General features: G+C 28.0%; 2 protein-coding genes across 3 annotated transcripts; both read right to left on the reverse strand.

The window, feature by feature from the left end:
* Positions 1-1,728: 1,728 nt before the first annotated feature.
* On the reverse strand, positions 1,729-6,949 carry LOC140921016 (protein neprosin-like). 2 transcript variants are annotated; one of them, XM_073370696.1, is made up of 6 exons: positions 6,561-6,949; positions 5,977-6,066; positions 5,653-5,856; positions 5,375-5,539; positions 4,223-4,369; positions 1,729-2,184 (listed from the first exon to the last, which is right to left on the reverse strand). In XM_073370696.1, exons 1-6 carry the CDS (start codon positions 6,789-6,791, stop codon positions 2,095-2,097), a joined length of 927 nt encoding a protein of 308 aa, XP_073226797.1. In that variant the 5' UTR covers positions 6,792-6,949; the 3' UTR covers positions 1,729-2,094. The 2 variants fall into 2 exon arrangements, with proteins under 2 accessions (XP_073226797.1, XP_073226798.1); XM_073370697.1 differs by lacking the exon at positions 5,977-6,066 and having other exon boundaries at positions 6,561-6,948.
* A 428-nt stretch (positions 6,950-7,377) lies between these two features.
* On the reverse strand, positions 7,378-18,144 carry LOC101489290 (protein neprosin-like). Its single transcript, XM_004516085.1, has 4 exons — positions 18,058-18,144; positions 8,458-8,544; positions 8,122-8,334; positions 7,378-7,560 (listed from the first exon to the last, which is right to left on the reverse strand). Exons 1-4 carry the CDS (start codon positions 18,142-18,144, stop codon positions 7,378-7,380), a joined length of 570 nt encoding a protein of 189 aa, XP_004516142.1.
* Positions 18,145-22,191: the final 4,047 nt, after the last annotated feature.

A 22,191-nucleotide genomic window follows, 5' to 3' on the forward strand; every position in this document is an offset into this window, starting at 1 on the left:
TTGGATTATTCCAAACTAACTTGTGCTAGGAAATCTTACATTATTTTAGAAGTTGAAAAAGTCTTCTTTGATTTTTATGGTGATGAAAATTAAATTGGATTTGATTAAAATTTTAAACTGGGTACGTTTGTTTGTCGACGGTTGTTATGATTTGGTTTTCCTCAAACGAGTTAGAATTTGGTGTTTGTGTGAATTTTTAAGATGTTTAAAAATAAATGTCCTCTGTAATGTCCAAGCAAGCGACTTCCACTTCTCTATCTCGTTCTATTCTCTCCAACTTAAAATGCTAAAAACCAATAGACAACCAAACAAGTAGAAATAGATCTAACCTAAGATAGATGATACCAAATTTTTTATTTTGAATCTCTATTTTTGCAATTTGTTTTCTTTTAGATCTTTTCTAAGATCTAACCCATTTCAAACCATCCTTGAACCCGCAACTTGCAACCTGTTTGACCCGAAGATCGATCAAATTACAACAACAAAAAAATGGGTGGAAGAAGGGTTTCTATATTCTGACCCGTTGTCCTCTTTGATTATAAATGTCCTCTTTGTTACGAATATTTGTAGTGTTTACATGATCTAAAAATGTTGAAGTTGATGGAAATAATTCTTTTAATTCAAAAGAGTTTAGTTGATAAAACTAATACTTTAAAAAGTGTTTTTTGGTTTTGTGAAAGAATTTAGAGTTTTGATTTTAAAGCTTTTTTTTTTTAATATTCTAAATTGAGAAGAAATGTGTTAAAACCTTACCAAAATATTTATGCACTGAAATATGATCTCATGAGAAATCAAGAATAAGAGTTTGAAAAGAAAGTTTATGAAAAAATAAATTATTTTCTAGCCGGAAAGAAGTGGATTGGATTTTTTGAAAAATGTTATTTACAAAAATTTTAAGTTATTAATTAATAGCATTTATTTGAAAAGAAAATGTTGGAAACGTTGAGTTTTTGCTGTTTAAAAACGTCAGTTTGAAACAAATTAAAGTGTGTGGCTTTATAAGATATATATATATATATAAAAGTGTGTGGCTTCTTGGATCATTTGTTGTTTGTTAGTGTTGTTCAAAATCTTTGAATTAAAAATTTCTTGTTATAAGTTGTCTTTAACTTAATAGTTAAGACTTTGTTCAAAAAGTTGTAATCTATGACTCTGATTTTAAAGTGGTTTAAAATTTTGTTTGGGTAAATTTTGACTTATAAAAAATAGTATTTATTTGTTTTTCAAAATTTAATAAAAAAGAAAGTATTGAATCTTGAGACTTTATTTTAGTGAATATTACTTTTCCATTTAAAAGTTTTGAACCACAAATATTTAATCTAATACAAGGTTATGTATTAAGTTAGTGAAATAAATAGGAAACGGATATTTTTATAACAGTGGCTAAAATGGGTAAAATTTTGTTTGGGTTTGGAATCTCATTTTAACTTAATGAAATTTACGTGAGTAAAAGTCAATAGGAGTGTGATTGATGCTAGAATTGGTGATTTGTATAATTGATATGGATGTTTGTTCATAACTACTAACATGTGTGTTCTATTAAGTGTTTCCAAATTTAAATGTTGATTTTCTCTCTTTATTTATTATATAATTATTGTTATTAGGATTAGAAAAACAAACTTATGCAACTTTTATTTGAGATTATATTATATGGTCAAACTCTTACTAATGAGCCAACACTTCATGGAAAAAAAATAAATAAATCAATAAGCGACCCCAACCAAAAAATGCCAAAAAGGTATTTTTTATTTTTATTTTCAAATTAATATTGTTCACTTTTATAATACCTTTATAATCTCTACTTAATATTATATGTTTCATTAAAGACATTTGTAATTCCTGCCAGGTCCACCATAGTAAAAACTATTTCGGCCTTTATACATACCTGCTTCTAAATCATAACAATTTGGGAACGATATTAAGGTCTTAGGATCAGATAATGGAACCAAGGTGTTATTTAAATCTAAAACTTGTATATCTCTAAAGAATGCAGCTTTTGCAAAACCTTCATAAGGAAAATGTCCACTACCCATTCTGGTCGAAGTGTGAGACCCTGTTGACCTTCTATTAGATATTATTCCTCCAAATTGAATTTCATCCGCAAGATAGTATAACTGAGGATGACCAATACCCAACAACGGTTCCATAATCATAAGTAAGCCACCAATTCCTAGTTGTTGGATCCTACAAAAATAATAATCAAAGTTAACCTTCAATTAAACTTTTTGTGTTGTGACAAAGTTACTCAAAGATATCAAAAACAAGAAAATAAAGGTGTCAATGTGTGGAGTGAAATATGCAAAATATTAGGATTTTGTTAAATAAAAAAAAATGAAGGGATAAAAAAGAAGGTGAGAGGTGAAGATTAGAATATATTTACTAGAAAAAAGCACATGAGAGCGGTGTTTATTAATGTAGTTAGAAATATATGATTGAAAAAAATGATGTATAACAAGAGATGATAAATAAAATGTAAAGATAATAAATAAATAAAATATGATAAATGATGTGGTGAGAGAGAAAAGAACAAAAAAAAAACATTGGATCTGTAAGTTGAATCTTCGCCAATTTTATTGATGAGAAACAAATATAAAATTTTTGTAAGTTTTCTTTTAGTCTAAATTTTTTTCTATTTTATTTTGAATGCCATTTTTTCATCTTAAATTTAAAAAAAATAAAGTAAAGAAAAAATGAAATTAGAAAAAGAATCTCGAAAGAGGTGAATTATAAGGGGTTATAATTAACACTGTGTTAATTAGCCAAATAACATCACCCAAGTTACTTAAGACTTGTTTTGTCTTACCTATGGGAAATGAGCTATCATAATTTAAAGTTTGGTTGAGTGAATGATTGTTCCAACAAATTTTCAAACTTCAATATTTAATCGGTTTATTACCTTCTAAAACTCATTAACTATTTATATCAAATTCACTAAATCTGAAATACTATAAAGAAAATTGTGCACTATAGTGTTTCCCCTCCCCTTTTATCTATCATTTATTTTTATTTTTCAAAATAAATTATTATGGTTTGAAAATGTTTAAATAAACTTGCCATTGCTTCTAAAATTCTATAAAATAAATAAATAAATAAATAATTTTGGCAGCTGTTTAATATACTTTTTAACATATTCTCTTTTTATTAAATTCCATCAAATTTATATGAAACTCACTTAATTTAGTAGATTTTATATGAATTTCAACAAATAAAGAATGCATAAGAATATGTATGGTAGTGAGTGTGTTAATGACATTTTTCAAAATAAATAATGTCAACAACACATTCTATAAATCCACTCTCTAACAAAATAATGGAGTTCCTCTTGCCCTCACAATTGATCATCTTTTCAATTTTTATTTCCCCTTTTGTTTTAGACTCAATATAGAGTTCCTCATTTCAGTATTTTATTGAATATACATATTTTTATTGAAAAGTATAAAAGCAACAATATATCAAATATTTCAAGATTACAAAAGGCTTTGATATCAATCTCATAAAAAATTTTAAAATATAAATTAATCGATGTGAGATTTAACTACTCACACTTAAATCTAATAATTATTTATCCTATAATACAACATAAGCTAGTCATTGTGCATAGTATTCTTTAAAAGAATTCTAGTGAAAATTTCATGAAAGTCAACTATTAATTTGATTTTGTAACAAAGTTTAACTTCTTTGTCATGAAGAAAAATTATCTATCAGTAATATAAAGTTAGTTCGGTGGCTGAGATGGAGAAATTAGATACTTGAATAATAAGAAGATCATGAGTTCGATCTCCGCTATCAATAAAATATTATTAATATATTGACCGATAAAAAAATATAAATCATCTATTTTTGTTGTTAGTATTCTCTCCGAATTTCTAGAGACTAGTTAATTTGCTTATTGGAGTTAAAAAAAACTAATGTAAGTTATTTTTAAATTTACCAGTTCTCAATCATGTTAGTCCCTCAAAGACAATCTTATAGACTAAAATAATCAATGTCAATGAAATATTTTCAATTTCAAAAACAATTTTAATTAATTTTTTAAAAAAAGTTATCAACCAAATTGACTCATCTCTACAATTTTTGAAGGCAATATTGATTATTCACACATTACTATTGAAAAACAAAAGCAGTAAAAAGAAAAAAAGAGAAACATGGAAAAATATATATCTATCAAATTGTCCATAATCTTTTAATTAAGGTCAATTTGGTAGTCTGAGCAGATAATTACCTTCCAAATCTTCAAGATAATGCCAAATTGTGGTCCTTTATAAGTAGAAGTTGGAGCAATTGCTCCTCCTATTACAACATCTTTGTTAGTTTGAACGAAGCTCGAACACAATAAATTGTAGCATTCAGTCTTTCCATATCCATCGGTCTGCAATTATTAAAATAAGTGTTTTATTATAATACTTTTAGTGTCCTACATTCATGGTCTATTTGCAAAATAAATTTTTCTAAAATAATTGAGATTTTCAATTTTTAAAATGATGTTAATATTATCTTTTAATAATACTCTCGAATTAATAATATATACTTTACTCTCAATTCAGAATATCGTATTTTTTGTGGAAATAATAAATATATCAATATATGATAAAATTAATTTAATAAAATAATAAAATTAATTTAATAAAAGTAGCATTTCTCTATATCTTTCATTTATATATATATTTTTTAATTTATGTAAAATAATCAAATATATTAATTATTGTAAAGTAAAAAAGTACTACTTAAAAAAATTTTAAAATTTTCACAGTAATTTATTTTTTAAAATTTATTTAAAACATAAATCCATTAAATTTACTATATTATTATTTTCTTAATATCAAGAATCCAACAACATGCATTAAATGTTACATAAAAAAACTAAATAATTCAATTGTCGTTCGTTGACTTATAGTGACATGCGGTTACCTTAATTTGAGATTTTTTTTTTTACTAAAAAGAGTTTACTTTTCTACCTTATTTACTTCAATTAATTTACTTACTGTCCAATACATAGATAATCTTGGGAGGTTGTCCCCGTGGAGTAAAGGCTCCACTTGCAAAAGAAAATTACTTGATTTAGTTTGATAGGCTAAAAATTAAAATACAAAATTAAGTACATTGATGAAAATGAGAGGGAGATGGTTGACACCAAATTGAATTCATCTAAGAAGTTTTTGAAAAATTAATTGATTTTAATATAAAATGATTATGGTTAACATTAATGTACATTTTGTATATCTTCAATAATGATAAAATTATGACATCAATAAAAATGTTGAATTGAATTAATTCTCATTATCTTAAAAGTCTTTTACCAAAAAAAAAATTGTACAGAAGAAAATGAATGAATGATTTGATTAAGATGAAGTAATTAATGAGAGTAATAACATGCCTGCCAACCAACTTCAATGGTGTTGCTCTCTTGACCAGTATCACCAGCAGCGACCCAAATTTTAGAGGCACTTACTTCATTTTTAGTTTCCAGACGTGGAGCCCACAGATTAATGGCAGCCGTTGCTCCAAAGAACTCACCAGCACTCACATATTGTACTGCATACTGTGTAATGTGGAGCAATAAGAAGTAATATGCTAACATTTACAATTAAAAACAACAAAAATAAAAGTTTATGTGAAGTTCTTTGTTTACTCCTTATTCTTGCGATTGCTTACCTCAAATTTTTCATCGTTGCTTTCAAAACCACTTGTTTTTTTCCCAAATTTACTAATAGAACTAGCTCTTAACAAATCTTTTTCTTTTGTTCTAATAATTGGAATGGTTCCATCAGGACATGATTCTCCTGATAAATGCCACAATTGAGAATTGTGATTAAAACTATCATCTTGATAATCCCCTTTTGGTATTTCTGGAATATCCTGTATATAAAAATATTTGTGAAAAATTTTAAATTCTAAATATGAATTATAAAAGCTTTATTAGCTTCAAAATATAGTTTTAAATTTTCCTTGATTCAATTAACAAAAAATAAGAAATACCATTTGTTTATATTCTTCTTTCAATAAGGGATTGTCAAAAGCCGGTTGATTATGAAACATAACACAATCTATGATATTACCATCAGGACTCTGCAAAAAATAGCATAAACACATATAACTTAGGCTCTATTAAAAATATTATATATAAAAGATGATGATGTGTAATATGATTCAAGTAAAGAGAGGAGGTGTTGGTGCAAGCATGGAGTACCCACCAAATCAGTTTGCTTTATTTTTTATTTATTAAAATTTAAAATTCTTTTATTTATTTACTAAATTAATATTAAGGAAAATTGGTCATTTTTCCTTGTTTTTTTCTTTCAAAAGAGATCGTAAATGGAAAACTGAAAATCAGAACAATATATATAGTAGTTTTCATTTTTCAAAATAATTGATAAATATTAAAAAACAAATACACAACATAACTTTGTCAAAGTTAAGTTAAATATGAGATAAATATAAAAAATATGAAACAAATATTTATTATTTATATATAATAAAATCAGTGAACACAAGACAACTATTTGACAACTATTTCATCCATGCACAATTTTAAAAAAAAATTATAATTAATTTTTACATACCTGAATCGTCTTGACAGCAGGCTTGTTGATTTGTTGAAGACGGGTAGCTATTGCCTTCTTCAACTTGTGAAACTTTTGCTCTTGTAGAAAAGTTTGGTTGACCAATTGATAGCTACTAATTTTTGAAGAATAAACAGGACATACCAAAGAAACAAGGAGAAGAAAATGTAAGAAGAGGAAAATAATTGGAGAGCTGAAATTCATGTTTTGTTTTGTAAGTGTGGGGCGCATTATATGAATTTTTTAATTGATCATGTTTGCTCCAGTTATATGAATTTTTTAATTACATGTTTGCTGCTAGTTTGAACAAAAGCTGAGCATAGCAAATTGCAGCACCCCGTTTGTTTATATGAATCCGTCTGCAATTATTATATGGTAAGAGATAGGAGTATTGCATAGTATTTTTCTCTTACAATTATTATAAATATAAAAATATATTTTCATCATAATAAGAATTAGTTGGCTATAGGTTAAAATAAGAATATAGCTTAATTGGCTAAAAGTTAAAATAAGAATTAATTACATTGATGGAAATTAGAGGTAAGTGGTTGAAACCAAATTGAATGCATTTAAGAGATTTTTGAAAGACCAATTAAAAAATGTTGACTAAAATACAGTACTATTAATGTAATATTTTTCGGTAAAACAATTAATGCAAAATTTTATATCTTCAATAATCATTAAATTATGATGTGAATAAAAATGTTGACTTAAATTCTCACTATCTTAAAAGTTTTATATAAATGATTTAAAATCTTTATACTAATAATGTTTACCAATAAATAAATAAGGATTGTGAAAAAGTAAGATAAAGTAATTAATGAAAGTAATAACATGCCTGCCAACCAGCTTCAAGGGTGGTTAGATCTTCTCCATATGAACCATTGACAATCCAAATTTGAGCCAAACTAAATTCGTCTGGAATTTCCACTTGTGGGGACCACACGTTTATGGAAGCCGTTGCTCCATATAATTTACCGTACACAAACCCAATTGCATGCTGCAATAAGAAGAACCTTTGTTATTTCATTTTCAATATATTTAGTATAAGGTATAGACAACAATTAAGTATAATTCAGTACCAACAATTTTGAAGATCATATAAGAAACATACACTCTTTTTATAGGTGAAAATGAAACAACAATTTAAACAAGAACTAGAAAATTATGTGACCATTTGAAATTGAAGAATGCCTCAGTTTCATATGATATTGCTTAAAAGATAGAAATTGTTTATTATGCTTTTATGATATTGTTTTATTTTGGTTCATATTTTGAGTATAAGGAGGATTGATACTATTTATGTTCAGTTTCATATTGATAATATAAAGTAAAAAAAGAAAAATCATTTGAAATTCTCTTATAGTCTGAATTTAATAATTATTACAAAAGTATATGATGAAAAATTGAATTCTTAATTACCACGTACTTGCTTGACCAATCTCCATTATCGTTTTATGGTTAATTAATTGTTTGTTTATATATACATTACTTTTACCATAAAAAATGAAAAACAAGAAACCGAGAGAAAAAACTCTATTTATATATATTGCTTGCATACCTCGTGTCCATTATTTGCATTGGAGTCACTTCTAAAATTATGTAATTTTCTTCCAAATGTGTCAATAGATTCAGCTCTTAACAAGTCTTGTTCAGTTGTTCTTCTAATTGGAATTGTTCCTTCAGGGCATGATTCACCAGACAAAATCCACAATTGAATGATATCACTCATATTACCTTTCTCATATTTATTTATTGGGCTTTCGGGAGGATCCTGTATATATAAGTATTCATGAATAATTCTTGATTATAAAGTTGAAATATAAAAGCTTCATTAGTTTTAAAATATATATTTTTTCAATTTTTTCTTAATTCAATTGAAAAATATAAGAAATACCAATATTTTATGTCCTTTCAATAAAGGATGATCAAAAGCGGGTTGTTCATAGAATCTAACACAATCTATGATATCACCGCCAGGACTCTGTAAAAATAAACACAAACGTAATAAATTACATAAACACAAATACAAGCATATAAGTTAGGCTCCATAACTTAAATTGTTTGGATCGATGAAGTAATCAAAGAAAATTATAAACAACTCCAATGCTTCAATTAAGTAATTGCTTATTTAAATTTGTGTTATTTTTATAATAATAAAAAAAATTTAGGGTAAAAGTAAAAATATCAATAAAAAAGGAGCACACCAGAAATTTTAAAAATTAGACCAAAGTTAAAATTTTGATGGACCAATTTGCAAAGTTTTGGAAATTATAGGGACCTATTTGCCAAAAAGTGTAAATTTATAGGGACTCTCTATGATAGTCTCAATAAATAGGGACTAACTTGTGATTTTTGAAGAATTATATGGATTATTTTTAAGATTCATATTTTATAAGATTAAGTAATTTCAAATTTTTAATTTTTAGGTAGTATTTGAAATTTCATAAATTTAATTTTAACAAATATGGTAATTTTTATAGAAGAATTTGAATTCGAATTCTACGAAAATTCTCTTATAAAATCTCTTCATTGTCAAATTATTTTATTGGGAAATTATAAATTTTAAAAGTTTTGGGATAAAAGTTTTGTTCAATATAATTAAAAGCAATCCAAAATGAGAATTTTAAAAAATGGGTCAAATTGAAAATTCAAAATATTGAGGAACCAATTTGCAAAATATGAAGAAATAGGGACCAATATGATATTTATGGACCAATTTTAGCAGTTTTTTTTTTTAAATATAGAAACTAATTATAAAATTTGAAAATAATTAGGAACTAATGAGTAAATTGTTCCAACGTATAGTAATTATAAGGACCAATTTAAGATTCAACAAAAGAATTTAAAACTCATAGTTTTTACACGCTATTTGAAATTGCTTAAATTTAGCTTTGAAAAACATACATGAATTGTCTTAAACACACTACTAGAAATTTCGCCTATAGTGACCGATTTAGAGACCGAATATTTTCAGTCACACTAGCGACCGAAATAGAGACCGTAACTTTAAATTTATGAACTAAATATTTTTTCGTCACTAAATCGATCGCTAATGAAATTTAGAGACTGAAATTTAGTCACAAAATGCAGTCACAAAATCGGTCACAAAATTCGGTCACTAAACCGGTTACTAAATTCGGTCACTAAATCGGTCACTAAATTCGGTCACTAAATCGGTCACTAAATTCGGTCGCTAAATCGGTCACTAAATTCGGTCGCTAAATCGGTCACTAAATTCGGTCGCTGATTTGGTCGCAACAGCTAACGACTAGCGTTTTACCAACTGATTTAAATTGGTCACTAATTCGGTCGCTAATGGATTTAGTGACCGATTTTCTCCATTTAGTGACCGAAAATGTGGTCTCTAAAAGCGTTTTTTCTAGTAGTGACAGCATGTTTGTTGATCTGCTTATGACGATTTGCTATTGTCTCCTTCAACTCTTGAATTTTTTTTTTCTTGTAAAAAAGTTTGATTGACTAATTGATGTGTTTAATGAATAAATAGGACAAATCAAATAAACAAGGAAAAGAAAATGTATGAGGAGGAAAATGATCGGAGAGCTAAAAATCTCCATGTTTGGTTTCTATGCGTGTGTTTGTCCAAAGAAATTTTTGATTACTATTATATATATAATCATTGACTATGAAAAATAAAATAAAATGTTTAATATTTTTTTGAATCAAAACATATTTAATATATTAAAATTTTAGAATTACTTAATATTTTGGCTTAATTGCACTTTTGGTCCCCCTATTATAGGTGAAAATTGAAAGTAATCCCCCCATTTTGTTTCTCCCCAGTTTTAGTCCCCCAAACAGAATTTGAGTCCAAATCATGATGAGTTGTCATTTTTTTAATGACGTGTCAATAAAAAGCTGATGTGGCAGACGCTTACGTGGAATAAACTTATTATTATATTATTTTTGATTAAAAAATATAATTTATATTTTTAAAAATCCTTATTATAATTGTGACAATATTTTTAAAAATACAATTTAATTGTTAAAATTAAATTAAAAGAAAAACAGCCCCAATTCAAAAACCCCTCATCCCCCTTCTTCAAACTCCCATCCAAAATCCTGTATTAACTTGGATTTTAACATGTCGAATTGCAGCTTTGTTCAGATGGGGTGTGGCCTTACAACAGAGATCTCGATTAAAACAGCCCCAATTCAAAAACCCCTCATCCCCCTTCTTCAAACTCCCATCCAAAATCCTGTATTAACTTGGATTTTAACATGTCGAATTGCAGCTTTGTTCAGATGGGGTGTGGCCTTACAACAGAGATCTCGATTAAAACCCGGAAGTAGTAAGGAGAAATTGAAGTTACTGTAGCAGGCTAAAAGGCTGTATGAAGATGCCCTTGATATGGACTCGAATAATATGCAAGTGAAAGACGCCCTATCATTGTGTGTCTCTGAGCTTAACTATAGGCAATTTTAGTCAATTCATGGAAACGGTTATCATGAAGAATCAGTTTGCTTTCAATTCCTGGGTTGCACTATGTTATCTGCCATGGATCTTGAAGAAGGGGGAGGAGGGGTTTTTGAATTGGGACTGTTTTTCTTTTAATTTAATTTTAACAATTAAATTGTATTTTTAAAAATATTGTCACAATTATAATAAGGATTTTTAAAAATATAAATTATATTTTTTAATCAGAAATAATATAATAATAAGTTTATTCTACGTAAGCGTCTGCCACATCAGTTTTTTATTGACACGTCATTAAAAAAATGACAACTCATCATGATTTGGACTCAAATTCTGTTTGGGGGACTAAAACTGGGGAGAAACAAAATGGGGGACTACTTTCAATTTTCACCTATAATAGGGGACCAAAAGTGCAATTAAGCCTAATATTTTCTTTCTAAAGTAATAATTAAAAATAAAATATTCCAGTCAAAAAAATCTAATTAATGCTTTTTAGTTAATAACATATTTTTTCTTAAATGTAGTATTAATAATATTTATTTTAACGTAATATGTGAGAATAGTTTCATTGGATATGGTCAACTAGTCAAGTACCAAATTAATTAAGACGAGGATTCCTTCATTAATTTAATTACTCACGGTAATATATGATATTAAATAAAAATATAACTGAAAAATTAATTAAAATAATATTTATTTTAAAATAATTTATTTTTATTGAAATAACATTTTTTGTGAGACAGATGAATTTAAAGTCCCTTTCGATGAAAGCAGCACATTTCTTTTTCCCGAATAGGGCCATATATTGACTGGCAAAACAACACATGTTGGTAATTAAATCAATATAGTTAATAAAATTAATGTTGTATATATTAGTGCATAGACTTGTGTCATGGACGAGATTAATTTCTTTTTTTTTTAGTGAGAAAAGTTTGAATACTTTCACCGAATTTTTTATATATTATTTAATATGTACATAGTGATTTTATTGATTATGCTTGATGCTGAAACACTACCAATGATAAATGATATCATATAATTCAATTGTTCGCATTATGAATTAAACTAATTCAGAATTCTATATATATTATTCCACTAAAATTTATCTAAATTCGAAAATAACTTGTCTTCTACCTTAAATTGGTATAGGAGATGAAAACAAATTTAATGTATCTATTCATATGCATTATTCTAGATCATATCAAAAACCAACTTAACTTTTAATATCAGATGTTGATTTAAAAGGTGAAGGTATAGAAATACCAAATTATTGATTTATTCATATATGTGTAGCAACAATATCAATGCAACAATGTAGAAATTAAGACCAAATTATTGATTTATTAAATCGAAAAGTAACGAAGAAATAAAGGATACTAATCAGTCAAAAGAAAAACTTAACAAGTTATTATACAATTAAAGTATCATGAAAAAATTTGAAAATGAGTAGAGGAACACTTTGAATCAACCATACTTTGCAAAATATGTATAAAGAATAGCTCATCTAATTAGGAAGATTTCCTGCATATAAGGGATGAGTGAATTAGCAAAAACAAAAGTTTCTCATAAGTTTAGATCTCCACTTTTTTTTTTTTCTTTCAAAGTGTAAAAGACGTTGAAAGAAAATTAATATAGATATTTCTAACTTGCAGCTTTTTAACCAATTACATGAGACCAAAAGTCTAGTTTCTTGTGGATTTTAAAGAACCCTTGGATATCAATGTATTTGTAAAAAAAAATTATTAATGGACCACACGTAGCAAGGAATTTATGAGCACACTATATATTTGAATAACGGATCTAAAGTTTTGTCCGAATAAATTTAGGGTTGTGATTTATGCAGCTATATTTTATTTAAATGGTTGTGTTTTGATGATTCTTCAATTTTTAATACGTTAGATATATCTTTAGTTCTTGCAATTATAATTATTTTTTATTTTGATTCTTGTAAATTTTTTTATATGTTTTGCATCCCTACAAATATAATTTTATTTTATAATAGCCCTTTCATCCAAATTCCCTTACAAATTTAACACCATTAAATATAAATATAATTAAAATTAAAATATAATTTTTTTTAACCAAAAAAATAATCTTCAATATAACTAAATTATAATATCTTTTAACCTTAAATTAACCTCACATGTTTCATTCTTCTTCCCTAAAAAACTTTAAAATTAATCGCAAATATTTCATTCTTCTTCCCCCAAATGGTTCATTTTTCTTCCCTAAAAAACTATAATCCTACATAAATTAGGATAGAAAACGTGAAATAGAAGCTAGCGATTGGAAATTAGTTCAAAACGATGAACTGATTGTTTCCGTTATCAATGAATTGAATTCTGATTCATCAATCATCACATCAAATCATTTTTCAATTCCAACTAGCATTCTTAATTCGATTTCCAATAGTTCCGGTTCCACCAAGAATCTGGTCAAGAAATTAAAAATCCAGGCCAACCAAGAAATCCCCAAAGTTTCACCTTCAAACAATTATAATAGAAGGTAAAAACTAAAAAATTGTTGAACCAACAATTTCAAAAGAAACCAACCGATATTATCTTAATATCTTCCCTATATTTGATAATATAATAAATATGGCTATCTTGCAATTAACCTATCATTGTTGATGCTCCAAACTTGAACCAAAAATTTCAAAAGAAACCATTTTGAAGTTCTTAATTTTAGGTTTAAAAAGGTTATAATTTAATTATACTGGTTTATTTTTAGGTTAAAAACAATTATATTTTAATTATATTTAGGTTTAACGGTGTTACAATTTTTGTAAGGAAGTTGGATAGAAGAACTATTTTAAAATAAAATTATATTTGTAGGGATGTGAACTAAACAAAAAAGTTTACGAGGACCAAAATTAAAAACGGTTATAATTGCAAGGACCAAATACCTATTTAAACCTTTTTAATATTTAAAAATGTTCTCGAATTAGAAAAGACTTTTGAAAAATCTCATTTTATCATGCATAATATTAGATACATGTTATGAATATGTTGAAACATCACGCGAGATACATCAAAAACTTTTCTTAAGTAATTTTTAACTTAATAAACCAACTCATATGTTTTCAAATGGATTTATAGATGTCATGAAATCAATCCAGGATATGAGACAATTAAATCGATTCACGTGATCATGTGTGAATCGATGCAATTTCAAAGAGTTTGGTAAATCAATTTACAACTCTGTGATGAATCAACTTACGTAGTTCAATTTCAAATCTTGAGTATTTGAATCGACTCATGTACTTGTGAATCGATATTGAATCAGTTTTTTTTTTTATAATTACAAATAAAATATTTTGATTGTGTTCCATTGTATTTTTACTAACAACAAGTTATATATCTTTTTAAATCTTGCATCGCATTCAAATGATTAATCCCAAAATTCTCTACATAACTTTTCTCTCTCTTTCGTCATTCTAACCACATCTTTTTCTTATACTAATTTGATAGAATATATTTTCTTATTAGTTTAATGATATATATTGTTGTGCACGACGTTAAGTGATGGATTCCACTAACTCAACGAATTATTTTTCAATTAATCCCTTCTAATTATAACCCATGCAATAAAATATTTTACCTTTCACTTAAAATGAAATCTTTTGCAAGTCGAGAAGAAGAAGAAGAAAAAAAAAAGAGGAAATTAGATTAGGGAGAGGGAGAGTCGAGAAAGAGAAAGAATAAGAGTGGGGGAGAGGTGGGTTTAAACATTTCCCACCATCAAGGATCAAGGTCAATTTGGAAATTCCACCATCATCAATTCTTAAGATAATCATCAATATAGATAACTCTAACTCTAAAATCTCTCTAGAATGTGTTGGTAATTTTAAATTGATTTGTATGTTGGGATATGTAAATTTCTTTATTTCTTTTATAATCTTGCAAGTTAGGGTAACGTTTTGATTCTTGTGCCCTATATAGGAAATAATGAGTATGAATTTAAGTAAAATATTTGATGCTTCCGTGTGACTTTATATATATATATATATCTTGTTCATATTTTATTTAATGATAGATGCAAAATGTGTTGGGTCATGAGGGGGAGGCAATGAGTTTAGAAGACTTTCGATACAAGGAGTCAGTTCTGTTAGTAACCATCAACTCCTATACCTTTGTAAGCTACAATTATAGTCTAGAAGATCATCTATTTTGGAACAAGAGCAATCACAAAAGTGAGTTGAACACGACATCATAAGTCAAAACCTTAAGGAAATGGGTTTATGGGTCCTCTAACTTATAGAACGCGCAACTATCACTCTTTTAAACAATATGAGACATCTATATCACACTTGCTACATCACATAACTCACCCTAATAACCCTGTAAACACTTCTAACACACTTTTTTAAACAACATGAGACTTCTAACTCACACTTGTTTAAAAGTAATATATTAGTAATACAAATTGATATTCTAACGTACAAATTGATATAAGTAATCATATTCTAACAATACAAATTGAAAAACATTAGTAATTGTTCTCAAACAAATATATTCCCCCTTTTGTCATCAAATAAAAAGAGTTGATTGGAAAAAGCACAACAAAGTAGACGAGCAAAAAAAAAAAAAAAACAAACAGAGAAAAAAAATATAGGTGAACTAAAGATTGAGCTTTGTTAGGCTAGCTAAGATCAAGCCTAACGCATTCTAAATGTTCTCCTAATTCTTAGTTGTTTTGTACATAAAAGCCTTAGTTTTAGCTCTTAGTCGATCAAAATCTTCCTTTTAGACAAACTGAGAAGGATCAAACACATGGGAAAATCGAGTGGCATAATGATCCTCAGAGGCAAAAAATTTAGATCCTAAAGCAACAATAGCATGAACATCTGGCAAAGGTATCTCAACCTTTGGAATGATCATAGGAAACTACAATGATGCTAAATGAGCAACCACTAGTTATTCCAAATGAACATAACTAGATAGAGATGGATCTTCACTTTATGTACCTTCTAATGTAGTTGTCAATAGTTTTCTAGATCAATTGCTATGAGCTTTCTGAAGCTACAAGACCCAAATATAGAGGATCTCAGTTTTTTGTCTGAAATAAGAAGAGTTCTGATAGGCTAAACGCACTTTATACTCCTTGTTGTCCCTCATCCAATTAGGGATACAAGATAAGATTTTGTTCCACTAATTAAAACTTTGTTAGGATCCAAACTCTGAGCATTCTTATTTCGAATCATGGTGATTTTGGCAGTGAGAGAATTAATGAATGAATCATGTTTTGGGAAACCAAAGGAAATGGATGTAATGACGTGGCCTAGATGTAGAAGGATGGATGTGGCTAATTCAAGTTGAGGTGGAGGTGAGGTAAGAGAAGGATAGTCATATAAATATGTTTTAGAGACTGTGGCAATAACTATTTTAGCTGCTATCTCAGCGGCTTGGTGAGTATGATTGACAAGCATATAGGTGAGGGAGGGTCAAAGGTAGGTGTGGAAAGGGTAGGTGTAATTGGATTGGTAGTATGGGTAGGTATTTTTGGAGGTTAGTATGAGTAGAGTATGATTTTATGGGTTGAAAATTGTGTTAAGAGGGTATGAATGTGATATGTATCTAAGGGTTGCAAAATGTTCTACTAGGGTTTCCTCAAATATTCCTTCTAAGGTATTTGTATCAGAGTTAGAGTTAGTAGCTGAGAGTTTGGGTTTTGGTAGAAGATGTGGAGGGTTTTTGGTTCTGGCATATCATTACCAATATTATTAAAGGAAATAGTGTGCTCAAATGTGGATGTTACTTTGTGTTTCTTCCTCGAAATAAGGTTTGCTTATTCCTAATTGGAACTTGCATCTTTTTCCCCGTCCTCTATGACACCCATGGTAGTTGTTTTGACTACTCTTTTCCTTTTCTTCTCAAACACATGAGATATGTGATGCAGATTGGAGCCATCTATTCTCCATAGTGATACATCTGAAGGTATTCCAAAACAACCATTTTATTATCTTCTTCGAAAATTGGAGCATTCGAGTCTCTAACCAGAAAAATTGTGTTTGGAGACCTACTTGGTTGACCAGATATTTTTCTAACTTCACCACTTGGCCTTATACAGTCCTTGGTAGAGACGAGTCACATCTTGATGATATTAGAAATGTTGAGCACTAGTGCAGAAGATGATACTAGGTGTTCTTTTTGAACATCTCCGCCTAATTCATCTAAATTATGAATGAGAGGAGTCCTCATTAGCATAATAGTGATGAGTCGATGGTAGGGAATTATTTTGATCTTTCATTAACTAGAGTTGATAATACATGACCTTGTGTGTCTATTATCAGGTTGGAAAGATTTGTCTTGATCTTCTTGGAAATGTTCCACATCAAAGCCTTGTGATCTTTACTGGCATGGTCTACAGATCTATTTTTAGGTACCACAAACCCAATCAGAATCTTGAAAAGTACCATATATTTGGGTTTTAAATCAATTAGCTTGGAGTTGATTTTAGGATCTTATAATTGCTTCTTGTAGATTTTGAAGGAGCAAATCATTGATTCATAAGCATTCTCAATAATCATGCCCTCATCTTGATATTTTATAATGGCAGCGATGGTTTGTTGAGTGATTTTGATGGGAAGCCCTAACATCGTACTTGAAACTTCTCCATCTTTGTTAGCATCAGCAAATCTCTAAAACTCCTTAAGTAGAATGACCAAAACAACAAATTGATCTAGGTTAACTCAAACCAACCAACACCAACAAAATCTTTAATAAAATTGAACACGTTTTTAACGAGGTTTGTGAAATCTTTGACTAGGAGATTAGATTCTCACCAAAGAATGTACAACTTCGACTAGTGTTTTTCCTTTCTAACTTGGTTCCAGAATAGTCAGCATCACATAAGCATACTAACTTGTACTCAAATGATGACTTATAATACATACAAAGATTACTAGTACTTTTTAGATATCAAAAGATCCTCTTAATAACTGTTAGTGGGATTCTTTATGATCATATTGTAATCTCATAGACACACACACACACACAACAAAATATCAGGTCTAAATGCCGTTAAGTAAAGAAGAGAGTCAATCATCCCTCTGTATACTTTATGATTCATCTTTTTACCTGATTCATCCTCATCAGGAGAACCTGTTGGATGTGTAGGTGTAGAAATAAGCTTACATTCATCCATTTTAAATTTCTGAAGTGGTTATCTTGTATGTTTGGTCGGATTAATGAATACATCATCTAGGCTTTGATGAACTTGGATTCCATGAAAGAATTTTAGTTCTCAAATTCCTTCTACATACACATAGAAAAATCTTGACAGAGCTCTCTATGAGAAGAATCAAAAATTATATCATCAATATATATTTGGACAATGAGAAGGTATTTCTTAGATGATTTTCTAAATATAACAGTGTCAACCTGGTCTAATTCAAAATTAGTTTTTAATATAAAAAATTACTTAGTCTTTCATACTAAGCTCTTGGAGCCTGTTTCAAACCATACAAATATTTCTTCAATATAAAAACATAGTTTGGAAACTCATTATCTTCAAATCCAAAAGTTTGTTTGACGTACATTTCTTAAGTGATATAACCATTTAGGAATTCTATTTTACATTCATTTGATATAAAAAGATTATGTTAGATACTGCAAATGAAAGTAAAATTGTGATTGCTGATAACCTTGCCACATGGGCAAAAGTTTCAATGTAATCAATACCTTCCTGCGGATTGTATCATTGGGCTACAAGTCTAGCTTTGTTTCTAACCACTTCACCTTTCTCATTGAGTTTATTCTTCCTGCTGATTGAATCCTTGAGCTATATGTCTAACCTTGTTTCTCATTACTTCACCTTTCTCCTTCAATTTGTTTATAAAACTCACTTGGTTCTAATGGACTTCTTTTCTTTTGTCTTGGGTACAAGATCTCATACATCATTTCTTTGGAATTGATTCAATTCTTCTTGCATGTGTACAATCATCGAATCATCTGATAAAGCTTCGTGTATTGTTGCAAGTTTGATTTCAGACAAAAGTTCAAACACAAATGTTTCTTTAAATGTAAACCTGGTCTTTAGAGGATAATTTACATTTCCTACGATCAAAGAGTATTGATGTGATTATTTGCATTTCATTCCATGTTTTTGTTCCTGATGACTTTGACTTGTAGATGATTCATTATTTCTTGTCCTTGAATTATCAAGTACATCTTAATGATTCCATATAAGCTGCTTTTGTTGATTCTTCTAATATTCCTAGTTCCTCTAATATATGTAAGTCTACGAAATCTACTTCTAGCTTTGACTTTTTATGGTCAAGTTTTTTGTCAGCAAACTTGACATGAATTGGTTCCTCAACAATAAACTTTTATTTGTTTTATACCCTATAGGCTTTAGACCTTTTAGATTATCCCAAAAAGGTGCACTTTTGAGATCGTGAATTAAACTTGCCAATATTCTCTTTGGTATTCAAAATATTGCATATGCAACCAAACTGATGAACGTATGAAATATTGGATTTTATTTCTCTTTACGATTCATAAGGAGTCTTATCAAGAATAGGTCTAATAAATATTATATTCCAAATATAACATTCAATGTTTAGAATGTAGTGAAAACTTTATGTGACTCATCCTTGTGTTTAAGGAGCTTTACCCATGTCCATATGAAATAGCCATCAACAATAATGAGTCCATACTTTTTACCACCGGCAATGGAAATTCTTACATCACCAAATAAATCAAGATGTAAAAGTCCAAGTGGTCTAGAAGTCGAAACAACATTTTTTTGAAGAAAAATATGATTTTTATTGTTTCTTTTCTGACATGCCTAAAAAAGAACAATTGGTTCGTATTTTAGATTTGGTAAGCCTATGACTAGCATGTTCCAAACTTTTGTGTCAAATCCGTTTTTCTTTATTCACATACAGGATAAACCTTATTTCTTATTTTTCCAAATTAGACAAGTTTCTTTTGTAAAAAATAATTTTCCTTAGACTAGTAAATAGTATTGATCCATCTATTTGACTTATTGTCTAACATGACTTTTGATTGAAGACAACATCATAGCCATTTTCCCTTAAATGACTTAGACTCAGTAGGTTGAGCATTAGTCCTTTTACAAGTAAACTATTTTTAATAGAAGGAAGATAACCATTACCTACTATGTCATGCCCTATGATCTTACCCTTCTATTTTTTTTCCAAAATCTACGAATCCTCCTTCCTTTAGGTTCAAGTTTGGAACATAGACTTATCTTCCGTCATATATTGTGAGCATCCAATGCACATGTACCATAACTATTTTTCAACTTTGTTGCTAAGAATATATGTAAGATAGATTATTTTAGTCTTATGTACCCAAATTTGGTTGGGTCCTGGTCTGTTAGCTCTGAAAGGGGTCTTGTAACGCCCCAAATTTTCGATCTGAATATTACTTAAAAATATTTATTTTCTTTTAGAAACAACTAAATTTTTTTTCTTATGGGTAGTTCATCATGTAATATATTGAAGATGCGTAAGAAAATAACTTGATATATTTTTTTCGTAAAAGAACGCAATGTAATTTACAAAAATACTATTTATTTATTCATTTGCAAAATTAATAATTCAATTGTTAGATCGATATTCATTTATAGTCTTAAATAAAATAAATTCTCTTTAAGTAAAATTCAAAAGAAACAAGGTTGACTGAAATTAATGACATTCAATTATTTATTAGCGAGTGAAATTTCACTTCCACATTTCTATTAAAAGTTAATGATGACGAATAAATAACTTTACAACTAATGACAAAAATTAATGGAGGTTACACCATTAATACAATTAAGCAATAACACCATTAATACATAATAATTTAAGCAATAAAATTAAATAATTATAGAAAAACAATAATTAATACAATTAATGGTACATAATAGGAATTGAAGTAATTAATAAAAATTCAAATTCAAGGAAGCTACACAATTAATGACACATAATAGAAATTTAAGTAAAATTCATTAATTAGGAAACCAAACAGGTAACATAATTAATGACACATATTAAAAATTTAAGTAATTCTTAAAAATTCAAATTCAATGAGGTTACATGACACATGATAGAAATTTAAGTGATTAGTAAAAATTAAAATTGGTCACACAATTAATGACGTATAATTACAATTTAAGTAATTAATAAAATTCACTAATTAGAAAATCGAACAAATAACACAAACAACTTCAGAATACATGCAACATACACCACAATGTAACGCCCCAAATTTTCGATCTGAATATTACTTAAAAATATTTATTTTCTTTTAGAAACAACTATTTTTTTTTTCCTTATGAGTAGTTCATCATGTAATAAATTAAAGATGCGTAAGAAAATAAATTGATATATTTTTTTTTCGTAAAAGAACGTAACGTAATTTACTAAAATATTATTTATTTATTCATTTGCAAAATTAATATTTCAATTGTTAGATCGATATTCATTTATGGTCCAAAATAAAATAAATTCTCTTTAAGTAAAATTCAAAAGAAAAATATTGACTAAAATTAATGACATTCAATTATTTACTAGCGAATGAAATTTCACTTCCACATTTCTATTAAAAGTTAATGATGACGAATAAATACCACAAAAATTTTAGTAATACAAAGCATTATTAAGTAAAAGTCTCATTTTCCTCCGCGCATGCAGCAATCAAACATCATTTATGCAACTGTTTGACATCATTAGTACCTAAATATTGGTGTAAGGGGTCAGTTCATCCTATAGCAAAAATTAAACCAAATAATAAATTAACAGCCATAAAATATGAATATAAAATTTTTTCGTAATAAAATATTTAAATAAATTGATTCTTTAATAGTTCTCAAAGGGGTATTAAAAATCATAAAATATATCTAAATAAATCAAGTAGCAACCGTAGAACAAATAATTATATCAAAATAAAAATAACAATAAAATGTATGCAAGTTATGCATGCTCCTAAATATATATGATCCGGATATAACCAGCCACACAGACGTCCACACAGAAGTCACCCATACCAATGGGAAAAATTAAATCAGCCACATAGGCGTCCACAAAGATGCATATGACATGTCATGAAATGATAATGATGCTCAAAATGTACATGTCACCACTCACTTAAATAATCACACAAATCATCAGCCACTTAGGCAACCACAAAGATAACAATATTTAAAACACAAATCACCAGCCACCTAGGCAACCACAAGATA

Source organism: Cicer arietinum, chromosome 7, assembly GCF_000331145.2.
Source record: "Cicer arietinum cultivar CDC Frontier isolate Library 1 chromosome 7, Cicar.CDCFrontier_v2.0, whole genome shotgun sequence".
Lineage (NCBI taxonomy): Eukaryota > Viridiplantae > Streptophyta > Magnoliopsida > Fabales > Fabaceae > Cicer > Cicer arietinum.

Coding starts and splice junctions, on each gene's coding strand:
- LOC140921016 (XM_073370696.1), bottom strand. CDS start 6,791: ATGCGCCCCACACTTACAAAACAAAACATGAATTTCAGCTCTCCAATT. Junction 5,857..5,976: donor AAGAAGAATATAAACAAATG/GTATTTCTTATT, acceptor TTTTATATACAG/GATATTCCAGAAATACCAAA. Junction 5,540..5,652: donor GCAACGATGAAAAATTTGAG/GTAAGCAATCGC, acceptor CACATTACACAG/TATGCAGTACAATATGTGAG.
- LOC101489290 (XM_004516085.1), bottom strand. CDS start 18,144: ATGGATGAATGTAAGCTTATTTCTACACCTACACATCCAACAGGTTCT. Junction 8,545..18,057: donor GTAAAAAGATGAATCATAAA/GTATACAGAGGG, acceptor TTATTTTTACAG/AGTCCTGGCGGTGATATCAT. Junction 8,335..8,457: donor TGAAAGGACATAAAATATTG/GTATTTCTTATA, acceptor TTATATATACAG/GATCCTCCCGAAAGCCCAAT.